The sequence below is a fragment of the Saccopteryx bilineata genome, chromosome 12 (assembly GCF_036850765.1).
Source record: "Saccopteryx bilineata isolate mSacBil1 chromosome 12, mSacBil1_pri_phased_curated, whole genome shotgun sequence".
Classification (NCBI taxonomy): Eukaryota; Metazoa; Chordata; class Mammalia; order Chiroptera; family Emballonuridae; genus Saccopteryx; species Saccopteryx bilineata.
The window spans coordinates 26,243,129-26,267,276 of record NC_089501.1 but is presented as its reverse complement, the minus strand read 5'-3'; the positions used below and the strand labels follow the sequence as shown (position 1 = coordinate 26,267,276).

At 40.4% G+C, this 24,148-nt stretch overlaps 1 protein-coding gene across 17 annotated transcripts in view; it reads right to left on the bottom strand.

The window, feature by feature from the left end:
- The window catches only part of L3MBTL3 (L3MBTL histone methyl-lysine binding protein 3), a 122,979-nt gene that overhangs the window by 23,519 nt on the left and 75,312 nt on the right, over positions 1 to 24,148 (bottom strand). For all 17 annotated transcript variants that reach the window (XM_066248075.1, XM_066248082.1, XM_066248083.1 and 14 more), the window contains one exon: positions 17,850 to 17,999. In XM_066248075.1, coding sequence (XP_066104172.1) covers positions 17,850 to 17,999 — 150 coding nt within the window. The remainder of the gene's footprint in view (positions 1 to 17,849; positions 18,000 to 24,148) is intronic.

The following is a 24,148-nucleotide window of genomic DNA, read 5'->3' as shown; positions in this document are numbered from 1 at the left end:
TCCTTAAAATTCAATGTAACTAAAGCCCCTGGGAGTTCTACACGATGTTTCCTTAGCTAGAGAGGTGGAGAGGTGTGAGGAGGGGTGGGCGGTTAACCTGGGCAATCTAGTACAACAGGCATTATGCAATAGATGGATGAACAGAACCAGTGAAGTGAGCAGAATCCTAACCAAGCACATCCAGAAATGTGGATGCAGTTGATAAGAAAAGTTAACATTTTAACATACTATGTACTCCAACTGGCTGAGCTTTTCAATGTACAATAATATTTCACGACAATCATTGGAAGTTTCCATTATAGTCACTGAAACTTCAAGAGCTTAATCCCAATTTACAGGGCAAGTATAAGTACCAGGTCCTACTGAGAACAAAATCCATATTTAGATTCAATGATTATTTGGTTTTTACACTTGTGTTTTTCCAGAATATTGTACATAGCCTTGTTACATAAAGTTAAAGGGAAGTGCCATTTGGGCTAGATCCTTATTTTCAAACTGTCTTTTGATGAGGTCAGGAATGAAGAATTTGACTCATTAATCTTTTGTTTTACATTTTATTTAAAATAAAAAATTCCTCAATTGGGCAACCAATATTTCTCTCATGAAATTAAGAATTTCACTGTCAATTGTTTGAAAAGATATTGTGGTGGATTTCTTTCTCTACACAAAAATGAAATCCTTGATCGAAATTCTAACATCGCAAGCAAATGCTATTCTAGCAGCACAGTCTTCTGATGACAGACAAACTACGTTTATGTCAGAATGTCAAAACTCTGAGATAATACTATATGATACATTCTGGAACATAGTATAAGATAGGCTTCTTGACAGATTTTTTTTTAAAGAATGACAACCAAAAATATTTTATGTTGTTCTCATATTATAATTTTGCTCTACATAAAACTTCATCTTCCCTTGATCAACATTTTTCATTGTCAACAGTTTGATTTAGGAAGGGAATACAAGCTGATCAGGCACGGGGGCGGAGAATTATAACACGGAAGAAGCAGCCCAGCAGTGCTTATACATATGGTCTTTGGAAGTGAACAGAACTCCTTCAAATTTCAGCTCTGCTACTAGTTTGGTATGACCTTCCCTAATTCTCAGCTGCATTATCTATAAAGCAAGGATAATAAATGCTTTACACAGGCAGCTTGAGGATTCAACAGAATAACGTATAGAAAGTGCTTAGCACACAGCCAGACAGATAAGGAGCATGATAAATAGCAGCTATCACTATTCAAAATTTATTTATATTTCAGGATAAAATTATCTACTGGCAACTGTTTTAAGTAACCTTTTTTTCCTTCAAGTTTTTAAGAGTAATGTTTAGGAACCGGACTGCAATCAGACTGCCTGGGTTACAATTCAGGTCTGCTACTTACTAGCTGTGTAACCTGCAGATAATAGGTTCTATGTTTACAATGGGGAGGTAATAACATCTATCCACGTAAAGTGTTACGAGGCTTAAATGAGCTAACACAGCTAAAAGCACCTGGAAAAATGCCTGGAATACATTTTTGTATTTTCTTGTGATTTTAGAATTTTCAAGAACCAATTTACTTCAACATTTCTTCTGCTTGAATTGAAATATAATCACAGCTAACATCTTACTCAAGAATACTCTTTAGGCTTTAATTAAGAGTAGAACCCACTCAAATGGAAAAATGTATTCTTTATGCGTCAGCATTCTCTTTTTCTCTGTAATTATGTGTCATGCTTTAGATGTCTTACTATCTTACTCTAATTATGCTCTGTGGTAAATATTAGATAAATAGACATTAGGAGAGTAAATGCATAGTAACAGAATAGCATCTGAAAGCAAACAACTGCACTTCCTCAAGTTTACTTATTTTTTTCATTTAAAAGCAATTCCCAGCCCATTGTTTCAATCAGTTCCAGTTTGTTAAAAAGAATACTGAAACAATATGAAATGATCAATTACTTTGCTTCAATTTAGAGATTTAAGCCACCATCTATAAATTCAACAGGAATTTGGTTTGTCTCATAGCTTCTTAAAAATAATCCACTTTTGTCTTTCTAGAATAGCTTACGCTTGTTTCATGGGGGCTATGTTGGAACTGAAAAGTAACTGTTACCCCACAGTAACAAGTGGGGATACAGTGAATGTAATGAGAGCTGTGAATATATAGGATTCTCTGTTTTAAACGTTAAAAGGATGTCTCTTTGCACATCCCCAGCATTTTTCCACCTCAATTTCTGGGCTGAGGTTACTCACAGGTAAAAATTCAGAGAATGAGAATCTCAGGGTTATACATTGGAGGGGTCATAAAAAAAAGTAAAGAAGGGGAGATGACGTCAGAGTAATGGCGGAGTAGGAAGCGATACTGATAAATCTCCCCCAAAACTCAACAAGATCTTCAACCAGAAACAGAAAAACCTATACTTGGAGCTTCCAGATGCTTCGCAATACACCCAAAGGTATGATTGAGTGAAAAATTGGCTAAATATATAACCAAACCCCGAAGGAAATAGGGAGTAAGAAATGCTCCGCCTTCCTCACTAACCTAAACAGGGCAGCTTTCTCTGGTAACTGTGAATATAGAAACTGAGGCGGGCAAAGGGGGTGAATAGATCCAGGCTGCGATACGAACGGCCGAACCAGGCTGTGGCACGGAGACCCAAGCCGAGGAAAATCTGATCCTGTGGCAACCCGGGCAATATAAGCTAACACTCGCGCTGAACCCAAACAAAGAAAGACAAGCGGAGCGGCCATTTTACCCGGTCTCCTGGTCGGTGCGCAGTTAGTGGGCGAGAATTTCTTCCTAGGCCCCGAGAGTGGGTGCCCGTGTTGCCCCACGGAGAGGCAGGGTCAGAGGCCTTTCTGTGGGCCGAGGGCAGAGTCTCTGGGCAGCCCCAGCGCCCTGGGAAAGCCACGCACGGGAGGGAGTGAGAACTAATTCCAACGGTGGAGATTTTCCGTGCTGGAGGGTGTTTCACTCAGAGGGAAACGCGGCCGGCCTCATATCCTGGTTTGCACGCGCAGATAAGGAGTGAGCGATTCCTCCGAGTGCCTCGGCAGTGCGCGCCCGTGTTATCGCACAGAGGGGCAGAGTCAGGGGCCTTTGTGTGGGTCAAAGCGGAATCTCGGGCCGCCCCAGCGCCTTGCAAAAGTCGCGCAAGGGGACGGAGCGAGACTCAATTCCAACGCTGCAACTTTTCCCTGCGGTTGGGGGTTTCACTCAGAGCGTGAGACTGCTGGCCGGATATCCTGGTCGCAGACAGTGAGTGAGAGTTTCCTCCAAACGCCCCGGAAGTGGGCGCCCGCTTGTGTTACCGGACAGAGTGGCAGAGCCAGAGGTCTTTGAGTGGGCGGAAAGCCCGCCTGATTATGCTAGCAGCTCTGACTGACTGAGCCTTACCCAGAGCCCTGTGCTGAGTGGAAATAGAGTGGGGAGTTGCCAGCTCTTTGAGCCTCTTACTATCCAGGCAGAGGCAGCAACAACCCCATAGCTGGATTATCAGGCTACTAATTGAGGAAGGAAAGACTAGGAGAAAGGCTCCAGGAACATGGACTCTCTCACTGTCGGAGCCTATAAATGCTAATGAGCTTCGACTGCCAACGAGACTGAAGCACAATACATGACATTGCCATAGAGACTTATCAACTGCAAACCTCTACCTGAGCGTGCCAAAGGGGCAGAACCCGGGGTACAGAGTCACCGACCAGGAAGAGGGAGAGAAAAGAAAAAGCAAGAAGATGACCTCTCAAAATCAAGAATAATCTGCAGACTTTATAACCTATCCCATTTTATTATATTTGTTCGTTTGTTTCTCTTATCTTCATTCTTGATACTTTTTTTTTCTCCTCCAATTTGGCCGATTAACTCTCTGCCGGTCTTACTCTCTCCTCTCCTTGAACTACACTACCCATAAGTGTTACATCTCCCATTATCATTTCTCTTCTCTTCCTTTCTCTCTATGAGGGTTGCACTCCAAAACCCTTAACTCTCTCTCTCTCTCTCTCCTTTCTTTTTTCTTCTTTTAGTGGTTACCTCTTTTTTTCTCTCTCTTTCTTTTCTCCCTCTATATTAGTTTCTTCCTTTCTCCTTTACATCTCCTCTCATTCAAACCTCAATAACAAACAAATTATCTTATCTGGGACTCAAACTTATGTTTGTGGCATTTTGGGGTTTTTTTACTTCACCTTTTTAACTCACTAGCAGTGCTCCCATCCCTGGCTCTCCATATTATCTAGTTCTTGTTCCACTAAATACAATAGTAATTTTTTAATTTGTCCCCCCATTTTTCCGTTTTCCTCTTATTCCTCTCATCATAACTCTTAGACAACCAACACCTAAAAGCAAATCATTTTATTCTTGACCCAAATTTTTTCCTTATTTGCTTTTTGTGGGTCCATACGCTCTTTTTTTTCTTTTCTTTTTTTTTTTTTTTTTTTTTTTTTTTTTGGCCTTTATTACTTTTCCCCAATTGAGGCCCTCCATCACAGGCATTGTTTGTTATAATTCACAGTACACCACAAGATTTTCTCAAGAAAAAGGGGAGAGGAGAGGAGAGGAAAAAAGGAGGGGGGGAATAATTTCCTTTTTTAAAAAAATTTTTATTTTATTTTTCTTTATTTCATTATTAATTTTTTTTAAAAAAAACAACTCTTTTCGATTTTTTATTTTTTTTATTTTTTTTAACTTTTTATTCTTTATTAAATCTCATTAATACTATCAACAAAACCACCCTCAGATGCCATTAAGGAAGAGAAAATCGAATATCATGGATACAAAAGAAAGAGAGGTAACACAGCTAGATGAGGAAAAATCTATGGAGAAAAAATTTAATATATTGGAAACCTTGGAGCTAAATGACAGAGAATTCAAGATAGAAATCCTAAAAATCCTCCGAGATATACAAGAAAACACAGAAAGGCAATTTAGGGAGCTCAGAAAACAACTCAATGAACACAAAGAATATATGTCCAAGGAAATTGAAACTATAAAAACAAATCAAACAGAGATGAAAAACTCAATTCACGAGCTGAAAAACGAAATAACAAGCTTAGCTAATAGAACAGGTCAGATAGAAGAGAGGATTAGTGAAATAGAAGACAAGCACTTTGACGCACAACAGAGAGAAGAAGAAAGAGACTCAAAAATTAAAAAAAATGAGATAGCCCTACAAGAATTATCTGACTCCATCAAAAAGAATAACATAAGAATAATAGGTATATCAGAGGGAGAAGAGAGAGAAAATGGAATGGAAAACATACTCAAACAAATAATAGATGAGAACTTCCCAAGCCTGTGGAAAGAACTAAAGCCTCAAGTTCAAGAAGCAAACAGAACTCCAAGTTTTCTTAACCCCAACAAACCTACTCCAAGGCATATCATAATGAAATTGACACAAACCAACAGCAAAGAAAAAATTCTCAAGGCAGCCAGGGAAAAGAAGAATACAACATATAAAGGAAGGCCCATTAGATTATCATCAAATTTCTCAGCAGAAACTCTACAAGCTAGAAGAGAGTGGACCCCAATATTTAAAGTCCTCAAAGAGAGGAACTTTCAACCACGAATACTATACCCATCAAAGCTATCCTTCAAATATGAAGGAGAAATAAAAACATTCACAGATACAGAAAAGATGAGGGAATTTATCATCAGAAAACCCCCACTCCAGGAATTACTAAAGGGGGTTCTCCAATCAGATACAAAGAACAAAAAAAAAAACAGAGCCACAAGTAAAAGCTCCAAGAAGAACACAATAAAACCAAATTTAAACTGTGACAACAACAAAAAGAAAGAGGGGGAGAAGATGGAGATTAACAGTAGCAAAGGACGATGGAGTGCAAAAGTACTCACAAAATAGTTTGCTACAATGAACAGGGTAGGGACCCTTTTCATTACTCAAAGGTAACCACCATTGAAAAAACCACCACAGAAGCACATGAGATAAAAAAGATAGCAACAGAGGAAAGATGTATGGAATACAACCAAATAAAAACAAAAGATAGAAAAATGAAAGAGAAGGATCAAACAAGACACAAAACTAACAGAAAGCAAGATATAAAATGGCAATAGGGAACTCACAAGTATCAATAATTACACTAAATGTAAACGGATTAAACTCACCAATAAAAAGGCACAGAGTAGCAGAATGGATTAAAAAAGAAAATCCAACCATATGCTGCCTACAGGAAACTCATCTAAGTAACAAGGATAAAAACAAATTCAAAGTGAAAGGCTGGAAAACAATACTCCAAGCAAATAACATCCAAAAAAAAGCAGGTGTAGCAATACTCATATCGGATAATGCTGACTACAAGACAGGAAAAGTACTCAGAGACAAAAATAGCCATTTCATAATGGCTAAGGGGACACTGAATCAAGAAGACATAACAATTCTTAATATATATGCACCAAACCAAGGAGCACCAAAATATATAAGACAGCTACTTATTGATCTTAAAACAAAAACTGACAAAAATACAATCATACTTGGAGACCTCAATACACCGCTGACGGCTCTAGATTGGTCATCCAAACAGAGAATCAACAAAGACATAGTGGCCTTAAACAAAACACTAGAGCACCTGGATATGATAGACATCTACAGGACATTTCATCCCAAAGTGACTGAGTATACATTTTTCTCCAGTGTACATGGATCATTCTCAAGAATTGACCATATGTTGGGCCACAAAAACAACATCAGCAAATTCAGAAAAACTGAAGTTGTACCAAGCATATTTTCTGATCATAAAGCCTTGAAACTAGAATTCAACTGCAAAAAAGAGGAAAAAAATCCCACAAAAATCTAGAAACTAAACAACATACTTTTAAAAAATGAATGGGTCAAAGAAGAAATAAGTGCAGAGATCAAAAGATATATACGGACTAATGAAAATGACAATACGACATATCAGAATCTATGGGATGCAGCAAAAGCAGTGATAAGAGGGAAGTTCATATCACTTCAGGCATATATGAACAAACAAGAGAGAGCCCAAGTGAACCACTTAACTTCCCACCTTAAGGAACTAGAAAAAGAAGAACAAAGACAACCCAAAACCAGCCGAAGAAAGGAGATAATAAAAATCAGAGCAGAAATAAATGAATTAGAGAACAGAAAAACTATAGAAAAAATTAATAGAACAAGGAGCTGGTTCTTTGAAAAGATCAACAAAATTGACAAACCCTTGGCAAGACTTACCAAGGAAAAAAGAGAAAGAACTCATATAAACAAAATCCAAAATGAAAGAGGAGAAATCACCATGGACACCGTAGATATACAAAGAATTATTGTAGAATACTATGAAAAACTTTATGCCACTAAATTCAACAACCTAGAAGAAATGGATAAATTCCTAGAAAAATACAACCTTCCTAGACTGAGTCAAGAAGAAGCAGAAAGCCTAAACAGACCTATCAGTAGAGAAGAAATAGAAAAAACCATTAAAAACCTCCCCAAAAATAAAAGTCCAGGCCCTGACGGCTATACCAGCGAATTTTATCAAACATTCAAAGAAGACTTGGTTCCTATTCTACTCAAAGTCTTCCAAAAAATTGAAGAAGAAGCAATACTTCCAAACACATTTTATGAGGCCAACATAACCCTCATCCCAAAACCAGGCAAGGATGGCACAAAAAAAGAAAACTACAGACCAATATCTCTAATGAATACAGATGCTAAAATACTAAACAAAATACTAGCAAATCGAATACAACAACATATTAAAAAAATAATACATCATGATCAAGTGGGATTCATCCCAGAATCTCAAGGATGGTTCAACATACGTAAAACGGTTAATGTAATACACCATATCAACAAAACAAAGAACAAAAACCACATGATCTTATCAATAGACGCAGAAAAGGCTTTCGATAAAATACAACACAATTTTATGTTTAAGACTCTCAACAAAATGGGTATAGAAGGAAAATATCTCAACATGATAAAGGCCATATATGATAAACCATCAGCTAACATCATATTAAATGGCACTAAACTGAAGGCTTTCCCCCTTAAATCAGGAACAAGACAGGGTTGTCCACTCTCTCCACTCTTATTTAATGTGGTACTAGAGGTTCTAGCCAGAGCAATCAGACAAGACAAAGAAATAAAAGGCATCCATATCGGAAAAGAAGAAGTAAAGGTATCACTTTTTGCAGATGATATGATCCTATACATCGAAAACCCCAAAGAATCCACAAAAAGACTACTAGAAACAATAAGCCAATACAGTAAGGTCGCAGGATACAAAATTAACATACAGAAGTCAATAGCCTTTCTATATGCCAACAATGAAACAACTGAGAAGGATCTCAAAAGAATAATCCCCTTCACGATTGCAACAAAAAAAATAAAATACTTAGGAATAAACATAACAAAGAATGTAAAGGACTTATATAATGAAAACTATAAACCATTGTTAAGGGAAATTGAAAAAGATATAATGAGATGGAAGAATATACCTTGTTCTTGGCTAGGAAGAATAAATATAATCAAGATGGCTATATTACCCAAAGCAATATACAAATTTAATGCAATTCCCATCAAACTTCCAATGACATTTTTTAAAGAAATAGAGCAAAAAATCATCAGATTTATATGGAACTATAAAAAACCCCGAATAGCCAAAGCAATCCTAAAGAAAAAGAATGAAGCCGGGGGCATTACAATACCTGACTTCAAACTATATTATAGGGCCACGACAATCAAAACAGCATGGTATTGGCAGAAAAATAGACACTCAGACCAATGAAACAGAATAGAAAGTCCAGAAATAAAACCACATATATATAGTCAAATAATTTTTGATAAAGAGGCCAACAACACACAATGGAGAAAAGAAAGCCTCTTCAATAAATGGTGCTGGGAAAACTGGAAAGCCACATGCAAAAGAATGAAACTGGACTACAGTCTCTCTCCCTGTACAAAAATTAACTCAAAATGGATCAAAGATCTAAACATAAGACCTGAAACAATTAAGTACATAGAAGAAGACATAGGTACTCAACTCATGGACCTGGGTTTTAAAGAGCATTTTATGAATTTGACTCCACAGGCAAGAGAAGTGAAGGCAAAAATTAATGAATGGGACTACATCAGACTAAGAAGTTTTTGCTCAGCAAGAGAAACTGATAACAAAATAAACAGAAAGCCAACTAAATGGGAAATGATTTTTTCAAACAACAGCTCAGATAAGGGCCTAATATCCAAAATATACAAAGAACTCATAAAACTCAACAATAAACAAACAAACAATCCAATAAAAAAATGGGAAGAGGATATGAATAGACACTTCTCCCAGGAAGAAATACAAATGGCCAACAGATATATGAAAGATGCTCATCTTCTTTAGCTATTAGAGAAATGCAAATCAAAACGGCAATGAGATACCACCTCACACCTGTTCGATTAGCTGTTATTAGCAAGTCAGGTAATAGCAAATGTTGGAGAGGCTGTGGAGAAAAAGGAACCCTCATACACTGTTGGTGGGAATGTAAAGTAGTACAACCATTATGGAAGAAAGTATGGTGGTTCCTCAAAAAACTGAAAATAGAACTACCTTATGACCCAGCAATCCCTCTACTGGGTATATATCCCCAAAACTCAGAAACATTGATACGTAAAGACACATGCAGCCCCATGTTTATTGCAGCATTGTTCACAGTGGCCAGGACATGGAAACAACCAAAGAGCCCATCAATAGATGACTGGATAAAGAAGATGTGGCACATATACACTATGGAATACTACTCAGCCATAAGAAATGATGACATCGGAACATTTACAGCAAAATGGTGGGATCTTGATAACATGATACGAAGCGAGATAAGTAAATCAGAAAAAAACAGGAACTGTATTATTCCATACGTAGGTGGGACATAATAGTGAAACTAAGAGACATTGATAAGAGTGTGGTGGTTACGGGGGGGAGGGGGGAATGGGAGAGGGATAGGGGGTGGGGAGGGGCACAAAGAAAACAAGATAGAAGGTGACAGAGGACAATCTGACTTTGGGTGGTGGGTATGCAACATAATTGAACGACAAGATAACCTGGACTTGTTATCTTTGAATATATGTTACCTGATTTATTGATGTCACCCTATTAAAAAAATAAAATTATTAAAAAAAAAAAAAAGCCAAAAAAAAAGCCAAAAAAAAAAAAAAAGTAAAGTAATTGAACCATCCCTAAAACGCCTCATACAAATGAAGAAGAGACGGTGCTTGAACAGCTTTAAGACAAGGTCACCATCTTCAAAAGGATTCAAGAAAGATGGCAAACCCAGTGAGATTAAAACTTGTATGTCTCTGCCTAACGGTTAAAAAGAGTTTTTAAAATTAAATTCCTTTTAAGGTGACACATTAGGGATAGTTTTAATAGTGTTCTCATTAAACATGGCCCAGGAGAGGAGTGCATGGTTTACTATTAATGATGCAAAATAAAACATTTGATTAATACTAAATTACCATTTAGCCAAAGAAACCTATGTTGATGAAGAAAATAAATATAATGAGAAAATACAGTGGGTATTCTCAAGATGCCCAGAAAAAAACACTTCAGCAATTAATTCAGTCAATCCCCATAAAAAGAAAAGCCCTAACCAATTAAGTGAGATTTGGGAAATAAAGATCGGGTATCATAAAAAGAACGAGACTGTATTACTTCCATGTTGGCGTAGAAAAGTCACGGCTTTTCTGCCACAGACAAAAGAGGCTCCTGAGGCAGGAGTTAGTGCCAGCGGAGGAGATGAAGTAAGACCCTGTGACCAATGTCGTTCCGGCAGCTTCACAGCCAGACAACCGCAACAGTCACCTCTTCTTTTCACTTCCAACGGTTGCCTTGGTGTCAACAGCAGTTGGCATCAGAACTGAGAGTGTTTCAGCTAAAACTGAGCTTCTCTCTGGTGTACACACAAATAACTGCTTAGATTTGACAGAGATTCCCAAGAGCTGGAATGTTTTGAAACTTCCATAGCTCCTAATCCATATCCAGATCCGGCAGCCCATCGTCCAAAAAAGGGCAATGCCCACTCATTGTAATGACTTTCTCTAACAGGCAATAAATAAATACCAAGCCCTCAGGCTCAGAAAATCTTAGGAGGCTAGAAATAAAAGATCCTGAAAATTCCTAATTGACTTTTGAAATCTTTTAGAACTTTTGGCTCTAAATTAATTTTATTCTACTTGATGCTAGTCTTTGCAAAGTAAATAGATTTATATATGCTTATGGTTTTATCTTTTATGTTAGTTTTCCCATCTGTTTAATAGAGTCCTCCTCAAGGGTACAGACTGGCTCTTGGTGTAACTGGCAAAGCGGATTAATCCTAAAATTATAAACCAGGCTGATGGCTGCAATTTGTGCAGCTGCTTTATGTAATTCTCAGAGTGTAAACACAGGTCCTACACTCGAAAAACCCTTTTAATGGCCTAGAGTAAACTGGATAAGCTGAATTTTTTCATTGCATTTATATTAGCCATGGGCATTTATTTGCCTTGCAAGGTAATACAAGCATTTATCAGGTATTTTAAAAATGCTTTATTGTGTTTCTGTAGTTAAAAACATTAATTCTGATCTTAAAAGATCAAGTGGTTTTTAATAAAGATAGCACCTAATTTAGAAAACACAATTACAAATTGCTGTAGACTAGATCTCACGAGAATAAGAGTATGTGAGCTAGATGATGGTGTTCTTCAACTGGAAATACACTGTGAATTATTACTCCAGAGAAGGGTCTTTATATTTACCAATGACTCTCAAAGACTGGTTTATAGAGCCCTTGCCTCCATCACCTGGGGTTGCTTGTTCAAGATCAGCTGGGAGGTAGCTTACATTTCCTGAACTAGTGTCTCTAGAGGTGGTACCATGAAAGCTGCCTTTTAACAAGCACTTGATGATTTTGATCAAAATAAATTGAGGCTCACACATTTTATTAAGACATACAGAAATACACTGTTGGTATCTTGACAGGAATTGTGCTGAATCTATAGATTGCTTTGGGAAGTTTGGATATTTTAGTGATGTTAATTCGTCCCACCCATGAACATGGTAAAAAGGTGAAGGGATTAAACAAAGAAAAAAAGAACTTATCGACACAAACAGTATGTTGACTACAGGAGGAAAAGCGGGGCAGGGGGAGGTAGGAGAGGGTAGATCAGGGGTCGGGAACCCATGGCTCGGGAGCCAGATGTGGCTCTTCTGATGGCTGCATCTGGCTCGCAGACAAATCTTTAATAAAAAAAATAATAACGTTAAAAATATAAAACATTCTCGTGTATTACAATCCATTCATTTCTCGCCGCTCATGTTCATGGTTGCAGGTGGCTGGAGCCAATCACAACTGTCCTCCGGGACAACACCAAATTTTTATTGGATAATGTGCAACATACACGGGTCGTTGTATGGCTCTCACAAAATTACATTTTAAAATATGTGGCATTCATGGCTCTCTCAGCCAGAAAGGTTCCCGACCCCTGGGGTAAAGGGAAGGTAAGTGGCGATGGAAGGAGACCTGACCTGGGTTGGTGAACACAATGCAGGGTACAGATGATGTATTGATATAATAGAATTGTACACCTGAAACCTATATAATGGTATTAACCAATGTTACCGCAATAAATCCATTAAAAAGTAAAAAACAAAACAAAAAACTAGTCAATACAACGCCCCAAAAGATTAAAATATGAATAAAAATACACTTCTATTAATAAATAATTGCAGTTAACAATGACAGAAAAGGACATACACACTTTCTTCTACTCAGCTGTAGAGCGTAGAGACTTAGGGTTACTGGTCGTCAGTCCAAACTCCTCCCCTGATGGGTAGAGCCCCTGGCTACCATGCTGTCCCCGTGAGAAGGCCGAGGCGAGCTGCCGCTCTCCCAGGTGAGGAGCACACCTTCTCACTGACAGGTAGAGCCCCTGGCTACCATGCTGTCCCCGGAGCCGCGAGAGGGCAGAGGGGAGCTGCCGCTCTCCCAGGGGAGGAGCACACCTGCTCACTGACAGGTAGAGCCCCTGGCTACCATGCTGTCCCCGGAGCCGCGAGAGGGCAGAGGCGAGCTGCCGCTCTCCCAGGGGAGGAGCACACCTGCTCACTGACAGGTAGAGCCCCTGGCTATCATGCTGTCCCCGGAGCCGCGAGAGGGCAGAGGCGAGCTGCCGCTCTCCCAGGGGAGGAGCACACCTGCTCACTGACAGGTAGAGCCCCTGGCTACCATGCTGTCCCCGGAGCCGCGAGAGGGCAGAGGCGAGCTGCCGCTCTCCCAGGGGAGGAGCACACCTTCTCACTGACAGGTAGAGCCCCTGGCTACCATGCTGTCCCCGGAGCCACGAGAGGGCAGAGGCGAGCTGCCGCTCTCCCAGGTGAGGAGCACACCTGCTCACTGACAGGTAGAGCCCCTGGCTACCATGCTGTCCCCGGAGCCGCGAGAGGGCAGAGGCAAGCTGCCACTCCCAGGGGAGGAGCACACCTGCTCACTGACAGCACTCGCCACAGCACAGACCCTCCTCAGGCAGGCGGTGAATGAATGGATGACCGGAAAAGGACTGCATGCTCAAATTCCTATCTAAATAAGCACTGAAAATTTTGACCTATAAGCGGACTATTTGACAATTCACTGTAGGAAAAAGAGTTCCAAATATACAAGACACTTACGACAAGACTCATGGTAGAGCCATCTTAACGTGGGGCACAGCTTCCCACCAGGAGGCCCTGAATGCTCGGATACTGACCCCTGTGGTCCTCCCAGGAGGCTGCCCCATCCTTCACCTCGGTGCCCCATATCAATGTTGTCATTTCTCTGATACCACTGTCTACATGGGCCAGGAGTTAGACAGTTTGGAAGGCACTGCTCTAATTTATAAAAGAGTATAGGTATGTATTTGGGGGAATTATTACATCATTTAATAACTACCTCTCAGCTATCTACACCAGAGAGCTTACAAAGTCGAGAAAGTGGGAGTTTTACTGGAACGAAAAGAAGGCTACAGAGCAGTTGCCTCTTAGGTTCTGTAACTGACATGTCTCCTTTGAAGGCTGGTGGGTGACTGAAGGTTGCCTGGCCTCCTTGCTGCGTGCCAGGTAGTGCGCTGGGGACTGCGAGGGTCCCAGAGAAGAACCAGAGATGTGGCTTCACTGTCAATGGAGCTTAACATCAAAACGAGGACAGAGGCTTGGAAGAAACGCTCACACAGAACTGTCACCAGCGGCAGGAGGGCAGACGAAGCCTCCCTGAGGGAATGAGTTAACCTGAAGTCTGCAAGATGAAGGATGAGCTAGGAGATGGTAGAGATGAAGGCTCTAGGCAGAGAGGACAGGATGTCTGAGGACCAGGGGTTGCAGCATTAAGTTTAAGGACAAGCCCGGTGGAGATGAAGCTGGCGTAGGGCGGGGGCCTGACAGAACAAGACCTCGTAGGCCACGTTCAGAATTGGGGTCTACATTCTAAGAGCAGTAGGAAGTCACTGAGAGTTTTCAGCGGGGAGATAGACTCCCAAATGAGTTTTATTTCAATGCACACTTGTAGGCTCCTGTCTCAAAGAGTCTGGTAGACAAGGCTTCCAGGTCTGAATTTTTGAGAACCCAGGGAATCTGATGTGAAGCCAAGTTTGGGAACTGCTGCTGTGGAACGTTAGCTGCCCATCACTCTATTCTGTGCTGGTGGCCTGTGAACTGGCCTGTAAAATACCGCTTATGGCATGAAAGAAGACACATCTTCCTCGCATTGTTAATTTACCTATTATATATGTTAGCTCCGGGGTCAAAAGCAACACCCGTGTATTTCTCATTCTGGTGACTGTCTGGCAGTTAGTTGAGCCCGGTGCACGAGATGGCACAGCCAACGCCGTCAGCATCCAGTCTGTGTTCCCTGGCCACTCACGCCCACTTCAGTGCCCAGCTGCCAACTGCCATGCCTCACCTGTTCTGCTCTCCTGTGGGGTGAACCTGGGTTTGGGCGGCTTTGCCCGCTGAGTGGCAGGGCAGGTGTGCTGGGCAATGAATGGCTTCTTCCTCTCCTCTCTTAGCAGCCTCTGTCCGTGGCTAAAGGGAACTGGTTATTAAATAGCTCAGCTCCCTCATCCCTGTGTGGGAAACCAAGTCTGTGTGTTTTACACAGACACCCAGGGTTTTCCCGGCAGGACTGCTGTCCATGCTGGTAACCGATGTGACAACGAAGCTTTACTACTGTCTTCCCTTCCCTGTCTCTCTCTTACTCTGTTACAGATGTATTCCTCACCTCCCAAGTAAACCACTTACAATCAAATCTTTGTTTCAGGGTTCGCTTCTGGTAGTACAAATTGTCTCTTGTTGTGTCAAGGATGCATTAAAAAAAAGAAAAACTAGAGTCTGGTGACCAAATTTTAGTAATATTTAGAAGGATGCAAAGAAAATGTGTTAGAACATTCTGAGTGGGAAATTATATCCACGAGCAATACTTACAGGAAAAGAAGATAGAAGGTAATCTAACATAACAAAAACCAACTTGAGTGCTCGATTCATTTATTTATTTTTTGTATTTTTCTGAAGTGAGAAGCAGGGAGGCAGAGAGACAGACTCCCACATGCATCTGACCAGGACCCACCTGGAAAGCCCACCAGGAGGCGATGCTCTGCCCATTTGGGGTGTTGCTCCATTGTAACCAGAGCCATTCTAGCACCTGAGGTGGAGGCCATGGAGCCACCTTCAGTGCCCAGGCAACTTTGCTCCAATGGAGCCCTGGCTGCGGGAGGGGAAGAGAGAGATAGGGAGAAGGGAGAGGGGGAAGGGTGGAGAAGCAGATGGTAGCTTATCCTGTGTGCCCTGGCCAGGAATCAAACCTGGACATCCACACGCCAGGTTGATGCTCTACCACTGAGCCAACTGGCCAGGGCCAATTGAGTACTCTGTTCAAAGTTTAACCTGGGCACAGCACAGAAACAGGGCAGCTATTCTTCTGCTCCTCAGATATAAAGAAATACTGTAACACAAATTCAGCAACACTAATAAAAAAACAAGATTTACTGACAGTTAACTGCTCAGTAGTCACTGTTCTCAGAACTCGGCACAGCTCACTATTTTATTTGTAAGTCCAGGTTAAAATAAAAAAATTTATGGGTCACTTGGATGGTCTCCCTCATGTTTTCTCTAACTGTATATAACTAATTTAATCTCTCAGGTTACTTCTAGGCACATACTCAAAATAAGTAAGTCAATACATAAAGAAAATAAAAATAGTACTCTAGAAACAGGAAAATGAGAAGAAATCTGAACAAAACTTTTAAGATCATGAATTATGTGATACTCGTTTACCAAATCATGGCACCCCCAAATAAAGGCATATCATTTAAAGCCATTTAAGGTTAATACAAGTAAGTATAAGTATTAATTCACACAGAAGTAATGGCAAATTGGAATGCATTGACTCAGTTGGCATGGCTATTAATGTATGTAATGTAAAAAATATTCAGATGTGACATGTGTTGTGGATTACTCTGAAATGTCTGAGATTGTCTCCTTAACCACGGGTGATGATATGAAGAACCATGACTACCCTCTCGGAAGACAGGTCACTGGAATGGCTGACTCACTGTAAAACTACTCTTTCCTTACATAGATTTCAAGTTAAAAAGTACCCTAAGAAATCATGCGAACCAGTTGCCTCTTTCTGCTGCGAGCAGGCTCTGGCCCCAGGGTTGTGCTGCGCAGCCCCGACAGGTAGTGAAATGCCTGCAAGTTGGTATCCCTGGCGCTTCAGAGAATTCTGATGATGTTTTAAACAAAATCTTGGCTTTAAAATCCATAACTCTAGGTATTCTTACCACCTTTTGAGTCAACGAACTCTGTATCTGTAATTACTACTATGTAAATCAGTACTTTTATTTGTCTTAAAGTAAATTTCTTCAAGTAATATATTCTCATTTTTAAAGCCTCTGTTTCTACATCTATAAAATGAGCATTAGAATAGGTAGGAACAGCTGGGTTGGGCAAATGAATTTATGCTATATTAGTCATGGTTTGGAGGATACAAGACACTGCTGGAGGGTAACCACATTGTTGTTAATAGTTAAAGAGATTACAGTTCTCCCAGTGCATAAGGCAAAAAACTGCTTTTCTAGAAGGATACTGATACTTGGAAATGCCACTACTCCAATAACACTGCTGTGAATTCAGAATCTGATATATTAATTCAAATATCCACCTTGTTGATACATAAATATGAAAGTAATAAAATAATAAAGACTATGCTGCTTTAGGTTTTAATATACTCCATGAAAGAAACCTCCCAACTCAAACCTTAAGGAGAATCTTTCTATTAATCTGCTGTTTCTTTTAGTAGTGTCCTCAGTTAACATACCGGCACAGACCATTTACTTAAAAATGTACCAAACCAAATTTAGTTCTTTACTTAACATAATCCACTGAGGCTAAAACATCCCAATGCAACTCTGCAAGGGAAATCAGAACTAAACGACTGAGCTTAGAGTGCATTCATATTTTAAATTACAGGAAATAATGTATATGTGAAGGCCTGGCACATAACAAGCATTAAAAAGCAATAATGCCATTCTTCACAAGGAGTGTACCATCTTCGTTATAAAAGCTGGCTCGATAAAAATATTGACCAATTCACTCAGAAATATGAACTGGCAAGCAAGTTCAACAAAAAGATGAAGAAGCAAGAAATTCTGCATGACTTAGATGTACTTTGATAAACTCACTACTATTAAGAAAAGTTCAGGTGTTGATCCCCATCATTTCACATTAGATCAGGTGTGTTTTCAATAATGTACAAGAAAACATTTCCATAAAACATAAACATCCGAGACAGAAAATCTCCTTCTAGCAGGGTACTTCTAAACAACACTAATATCATCACCGAAATTACCTGATTTCAGGAGATGAAGAGATTTCATTTGCGTCTGTCCTTTTATTTCTCGGAAATGATGGACCAGCCGGAGGCATCTCCCCACTTAAGCGGTCTGGGAAAATGTGGTCTTTATTTAAATTGATTTCTGAATAGGGACAGTTGGCAGCACTAAATATTAAAAAGAAAAGGACATTTCCATCAGAAAAATACTTATTCCAAATATTATTATTTAAAATAACAGGCTATAGAATATAAAATTCCAAAATTTAACTGAACAAGCTATATGTATTTATATGTGTGCATACATGTAATTAAACATAGAATATGAAATATTTATCTTTAAAACATAATTTGTTTTGTTTGTTCATTTGAGGGGTTGGGAGGAGGAGGAAGAAGGAAAAGGGGGGTCAAATATACGGTGACGAAAGGTGACTGGACTTTGGGTGATGTGCACGCAATGCAATATGCATACCATGTAACAAAATTATATACATGAAACTTATATAATGGTATTAACCAATGTTGCCCCAACACATTTAATTTTATAAAACATAATTTAAGTGTACTTTGATAGAAAATATGTCCATGCACTAGATTTTTAGAAGCCATTTGACACAATCTTTGGAAATGAGCAATGGTCACCATCGAATTCCCTCTGGATTGCCCAAGGGCAGGGCTTGTCCAAATTTCTGGAACAATCAGCCACAAGAGGAAAATATTAAGACATCACAAGAGGGCTGGCAATCAGAGAAGAGCCACGGACAGAGCTGCCTCCTAAAGTGACCCTCCAGGCTCAGGGTCATCTCACGCTGTTTAATCTCCATAACAATAGCGGCTGCCATCTACAGGAAGGGGTTTCCTCCACAGTGCCACTTCTGAGTCTAGAAATACACCTGTTATCCCAGAAGATACATATTTGTTCTAGCTGATCCTGTCCCTAATATGAAGAGGGAACAGAGTCCGACTCGGAGAGCACCCCATCCCGCTCGCTTCCATCAGTTCCCTCGTGGGGATCACTCCTGTTATCCAAGCAAAGGAAATTGAGGGTCCTAACCACTGACTGAGCATTACGTCAGCACACTACTGTGCCTGGGCCTCAGCTTTCCACACTCCAGAACATCTGGAAACTTCTGTGTCTCAATCAATGCATGACCAACCCCTCCAACTAATTGCCTGTCCTGCCCCTGTGGTTTGAGCAAGCCTCCTTAAATCTGGAGGTGGCTCGTACCTTACGGAAATTGAACTGGTGTCTTACGTGCTCTTCCCCTCAGTTGAGGTGATAGCAGGAGTGTTGATAATCACCCAGGAAAAAAATTTAAACAGTGTATGCCTATCCTCTACCAAGAGAATTTGATAGATTCTCCTGAGAGAGGAAGGGAAGCGTCTGAAAAGGCTTCCAAGTGATTACAATAATAGCCTATAAAATTTATCATATACATCTTATATAAGCAAAAATGTAATCTTTATTTTCTTGAACTACATGATACTCTGCACTGATATCTACAGTCCCTAGAATACTGAAACCATCATATGTATAGTCACCGTTAAACACCTGGCTTTACAATGACTGAATAACTGCCTGTAATTAACCTTGGAGGTTTATCGAATACGAAGAAAGTAAAGAAAATGAGATTCCTGTTCCTAACCCCACCCACCACTCCCACACCGGGAAGACTCGCAGGATTCTTAGAAGTGCTGGGTCCCTAGCTGCACGCTCCAGTGGACAGGTACAGTTTAGAAGATTTATAAGCCCCACAAGGACAGCCCTCTCTATAGTAAGGAAGAACACGTCTCTCTTGATCACCGTGTAAATGTGGACAGCGCAGAGAGAGGCAAGGCTGCAGGCCAGGAGGAGACTTGGTGCCTCAATTTCCCCGAGAGAAATTTCAAACTCTCAACCTGAGGCAGGGGAAGTAATCACAGCCTTCCAAACAGGGATGGGCCAGGACGATGTACCAAGGGAGCCCACCCTCTCTTCTTCTGAACCCTGAGAAAACTTCACCCCTCCCATTCTTACCCGTACTATGGGTTGTTCCTGACGTGGGAGGTGGTAAAAAAGGAGGGGAGGGAATGCTGCAAATGCAAATGGGGAGTACTCAAGGGCTGGGATGTGTGCAGAGGGAGGGCGGCAGCCAGGTGGAACTCAGGAACATGCTGCTTTACCCACTAGGTACTAACAAGCAAGCACAAGCTGGGACACTGTTCTCCGCTGTCAAGTGAGGGTGACAGCAACAATAATCACCACGATCGAAGGCATGACCCAGGCTAAGTGCTGCACTCGCGTTGCCTCATTTAATTCTCACAACCCTGGGAGGCTGTTCCTACCTATTCTAATGCTCATTTTATAGATGTAGAAACAGAGGCTTTAAAAAGGGAACTTGCTTGATGCCACTCACGCAGTGCTTGGTCCAGCTCGATCGTGAACTCTGGCGGTCTCCTAACCATTACACCGTATCACTCAATAGTGCCTTGCAATGCTGAAGAATTTCCTTCTCCTTACTCTATGACACTTACATCCATCTTTTACTGCTGTCTCCTAGCAAGCTGCTGCTGTCATATAGCTAGTATGGATACAGCTAAAACTTGACCTCACTGAGTCAATTTCCTCATTTTCAAGTTTACAATGTTCCTGCAGTTTTAAAAGTTAATGACTTTATAAACCCACCAATGCTGAACAAACTTCTGTGGAAAGAGTTGGTTCTCATTAGAATGTAATCATTCTAGTTTCTCATGTACTAAGTTTCTAATGACAAAACATAAGTCATGTGTGTCTCACCACATGTGAGCCTCCAGTCATGGATACTCACATGTCTATAGATCACACAAGTCTACTGTTACACAGTTCCTCAGATTGCATCTATGCACAAAGATTTCAGAGGTCTATACTGTAAGCACTTTATTAGTCTGCACCCTGTTCTATTAGCAAATAATTCCCCATCAGCTATATACACAAATATTCACCCCTCCGGGCCCTCTCGAGGAAGCTTTTCCTAAGAAAGACTGGGCTAGCTTATTAGGAAAGGTGGAAAAACTGACTTGTGCCCTGTCCCCTAAAGCCACCTACAAAATCTTTTTAATTGTAAAATCATTTATTTAAACAATTAGGTTCAGTTCCCTAAGTGCTCACATAATCATTTCACACCCTGTCATGACAAAAACCTGAAACATACAATTTCAGTTCCCTATGTGCTCACATAATCATTTCACACTCTGTCACGACAAAAACCTGTAACACACGGGTGGCACACTCCATCAATCCACTATGCCACGCGTGACGGCCATGCAGTTAAGGGCAGACCCTTCAGTGCCATGCCAACCTGCACTGGGTCCTAGCTCTACCACGGTCTGACCCGGGGCACGTCTTGAACCACTCTAAGACTGCTGCCTCATCTGCCAAACATGGACTAGCATACTGCCTGCTTCACAGAGTTGCTGTGAGGATTAAATGAGATTAAATATGTATGTCCTAAAACAGTGCCTGGAACATAGGAAGTTATCAATAAATCTTATCTATCATTATTGTTTTAAAAGAAAATGACTGGCAACCCCTCCGTGTAACAGAGCCTCAGCAAACATGAAAGGCAGCATTAAAAAGGCTATAATAGGCCCCATTCCCGAAGGCTCTCTGCTTCCCCCAGGGCAGCTGATGCTCCTGTCAGAGGCTCCTCCACTCCCGCCTTCAGAAACAGGGGCCCTCCCCCCCTGCCCAGTCTGTGGCCTAACCCAGCACAAGGCAGGCCCTCGGCCAGGGTTTCATGGATGGGTGCTGAACTAATATAATGCTGATAGTTTCCAAATATGTGTCCAGAGTTACTAATTTTAAGACTTTTCATGTCCTGGTCGGTTAGCTCAGTCTTTTAAGAGCATTGTCCCTGAAAGACAAAGTTGCAGGTTTGATTCCCGGTCAGGGCACACACACGGGAAGTGATCAAAGAATGTATGACTCAGTGGAACAACAAATAAATGTTTCTTTTCCCTCTCCCTTCTGTCTCTAAAAATAAAAATAAAATAAAATAAAATAAAATAAAATAAAATAAAATAAAATAAAATAAAATAAAATAAAATAAAATAAAATAAAATAAAATAAAATAAAATAAAATAAAATAAAATAAAATAAAATAAAATAAAATAAAATAAAATAAAATAAAATAAAATAAAATAAAATAAAATAAAATAAAATAAAATAAAATAAAATAAAATAAAATAAAATAAAATAAAATAAAATAAAATAAAATAAAATAAAATAAAATAAAATAAAATAAAATAAAATAAAATAAAATAAAATAAAATAAAATAAAAATTAAGCCCTGGCTGGATGGCTCGGTGGTTGGAACATCGTCCTGGAGCACGCAGGCTGCCAGTTTGATTCCCCAGTCAGGGCACACACAGGGGCAGCTCAATGTGCCTATCTCTCTCTCTCTCTCTCTTCTCTCTCTCTCTCGCTCTCTCTCTCCCTGCAAAAAACTTTTCATGGACTTGATAAATACCTTTTAGACGTTATGGGACATGCTCTCTATTTTTTTCTTTTCTTCCTTAAATTCTCCAAGATCAGACCCTACACTGGAAAGATTTATCTCGGAAGGCACCGGATATGTAGAATATGCAGAGTTATACAACTTTACTTCTCCTTTAAACTCCTCCTATTCTTTGACCTCTCAGTAGACCAAGTGAATGAATCAGCAAAGAAAAACACCGTAATGTGAAAATAGCAATGCTCCCTTCCTGGAGAGATAAGATTTGGCTACTGAATATTCCTAGAGACAAAAATTTCATACCCAAATTCAACTCACTTCTTGATCATTTAGATTTCAACATTTAAACACATCACATTCTCCAATTCCATTGTTGAGATACATGTTCTATTCCTAACACTTAGATGCAACTATTATCATTTTCAGAAAAGCCAACAACCAATGGTAGTCAAAACAAGCTTTTGCTTACATGTTCATAAAATTGATTATTCTTGCTAAAAGGAAACCTTCCTTGTTATCTAAGCAAAGAATTCATGTTTTGATTTATGCAGCTTCTCAGTAAATTAATCCAAAGAGAATTGGCTCATTATGTTTTCTTAAGCGCAGCATTCTCAGCAAGGACAAAAATAAGTGTCAGTGAAATGAACCTTTCAAAGAACATCCACGATGCAGCAGCCACTCCGCAAGTCTCCTAACGACATGAAAAATAGTCTGCGCCTCGTAAGGATGAATCTCCTGCCTGATACGGAGCTCTGAGTGTTGCAAATAGGAGCTCGGAGTCGGGAGACTAAGAAAAGGCAGTTGCAGGAGTTGAGAACAAGGAAGATGGAACTCGGGCAGGAGCTGACTGCCCACAGTTCTCTGAACTACATCCTCCTCCCTGAGGCTCTAGTCAGACGTCTGTACAGCTCGCCTAGTTATGCCCTAAACACACTTCTTTATCAATGCATGTCTTTTAAGCTATGATGCCTACTGCTTCCTCTCTTGTTCCCAAAAAACCGAGAATTCTCTACTATGGTTCCAATCACACGGAAAGACTGCCTTAGCGCTTTTCTCCATAAAGTCTTCCATGACTATACTCATCGCTGTTGCCTGCTTTTAGCCAATACAACACAGCGTCTGTGAAGAAATGCTCCATGACAATCACTGAAACCTGGTGAGGGGGTACAGCCCAGCTGAGGGGCCCTCAGAGGTCCACAGGGCACTTGGGGAAAGGTGGTCCTGAGGAATGACCAGGGCCGTCCAGGAGGGGACGGGACTGCCACCACACACCCTGCTGTGACAGGCCAGACTCAGCTCAGACCAAGAGCTCTCCTAAAGAGATTACGGGCATTGCTATAAAGTGGGTTTTCTTCCCAGAAGACCAAAAAAAAAAAAAATTATATTTTTAAATTTTCAACTGTAACTTAATAACATAATGTCTGGACTCAATCATTTTAAAGATTTCTTTTTCTTCCTGGGTACACGTGTTAAAGCTTCAGCAATTAGTTACCATTTTGTGTCTATATTTTAATTGAGTTATGTACAGCTTATGTAATAGTTCCATTAGTCCATGAGGCTTTTGAAAGTTGGGTCTGGGACTAATTCATGGAGCAGGGATGGGCAATGAGAAGGAAGGGGTCAAGGGCAGAGACCCCTGAGTGAGAAAGGCGGCTGTTCCCAGCTCCCCCTCAACCAGCTGTCAAACGGGCAAGTCAGGACACCTCCAAAGGCCATAGGGGCTGCCTCAGAAACTCAGAGGGACGGTTTATACGATAGGATCACTGGAAGGTTACCCAATGCATGCAAAACCATTAGTGAAATACCCCCTCGGAGTAAATTAATGCTAGGTAAGTGTTAGTTATT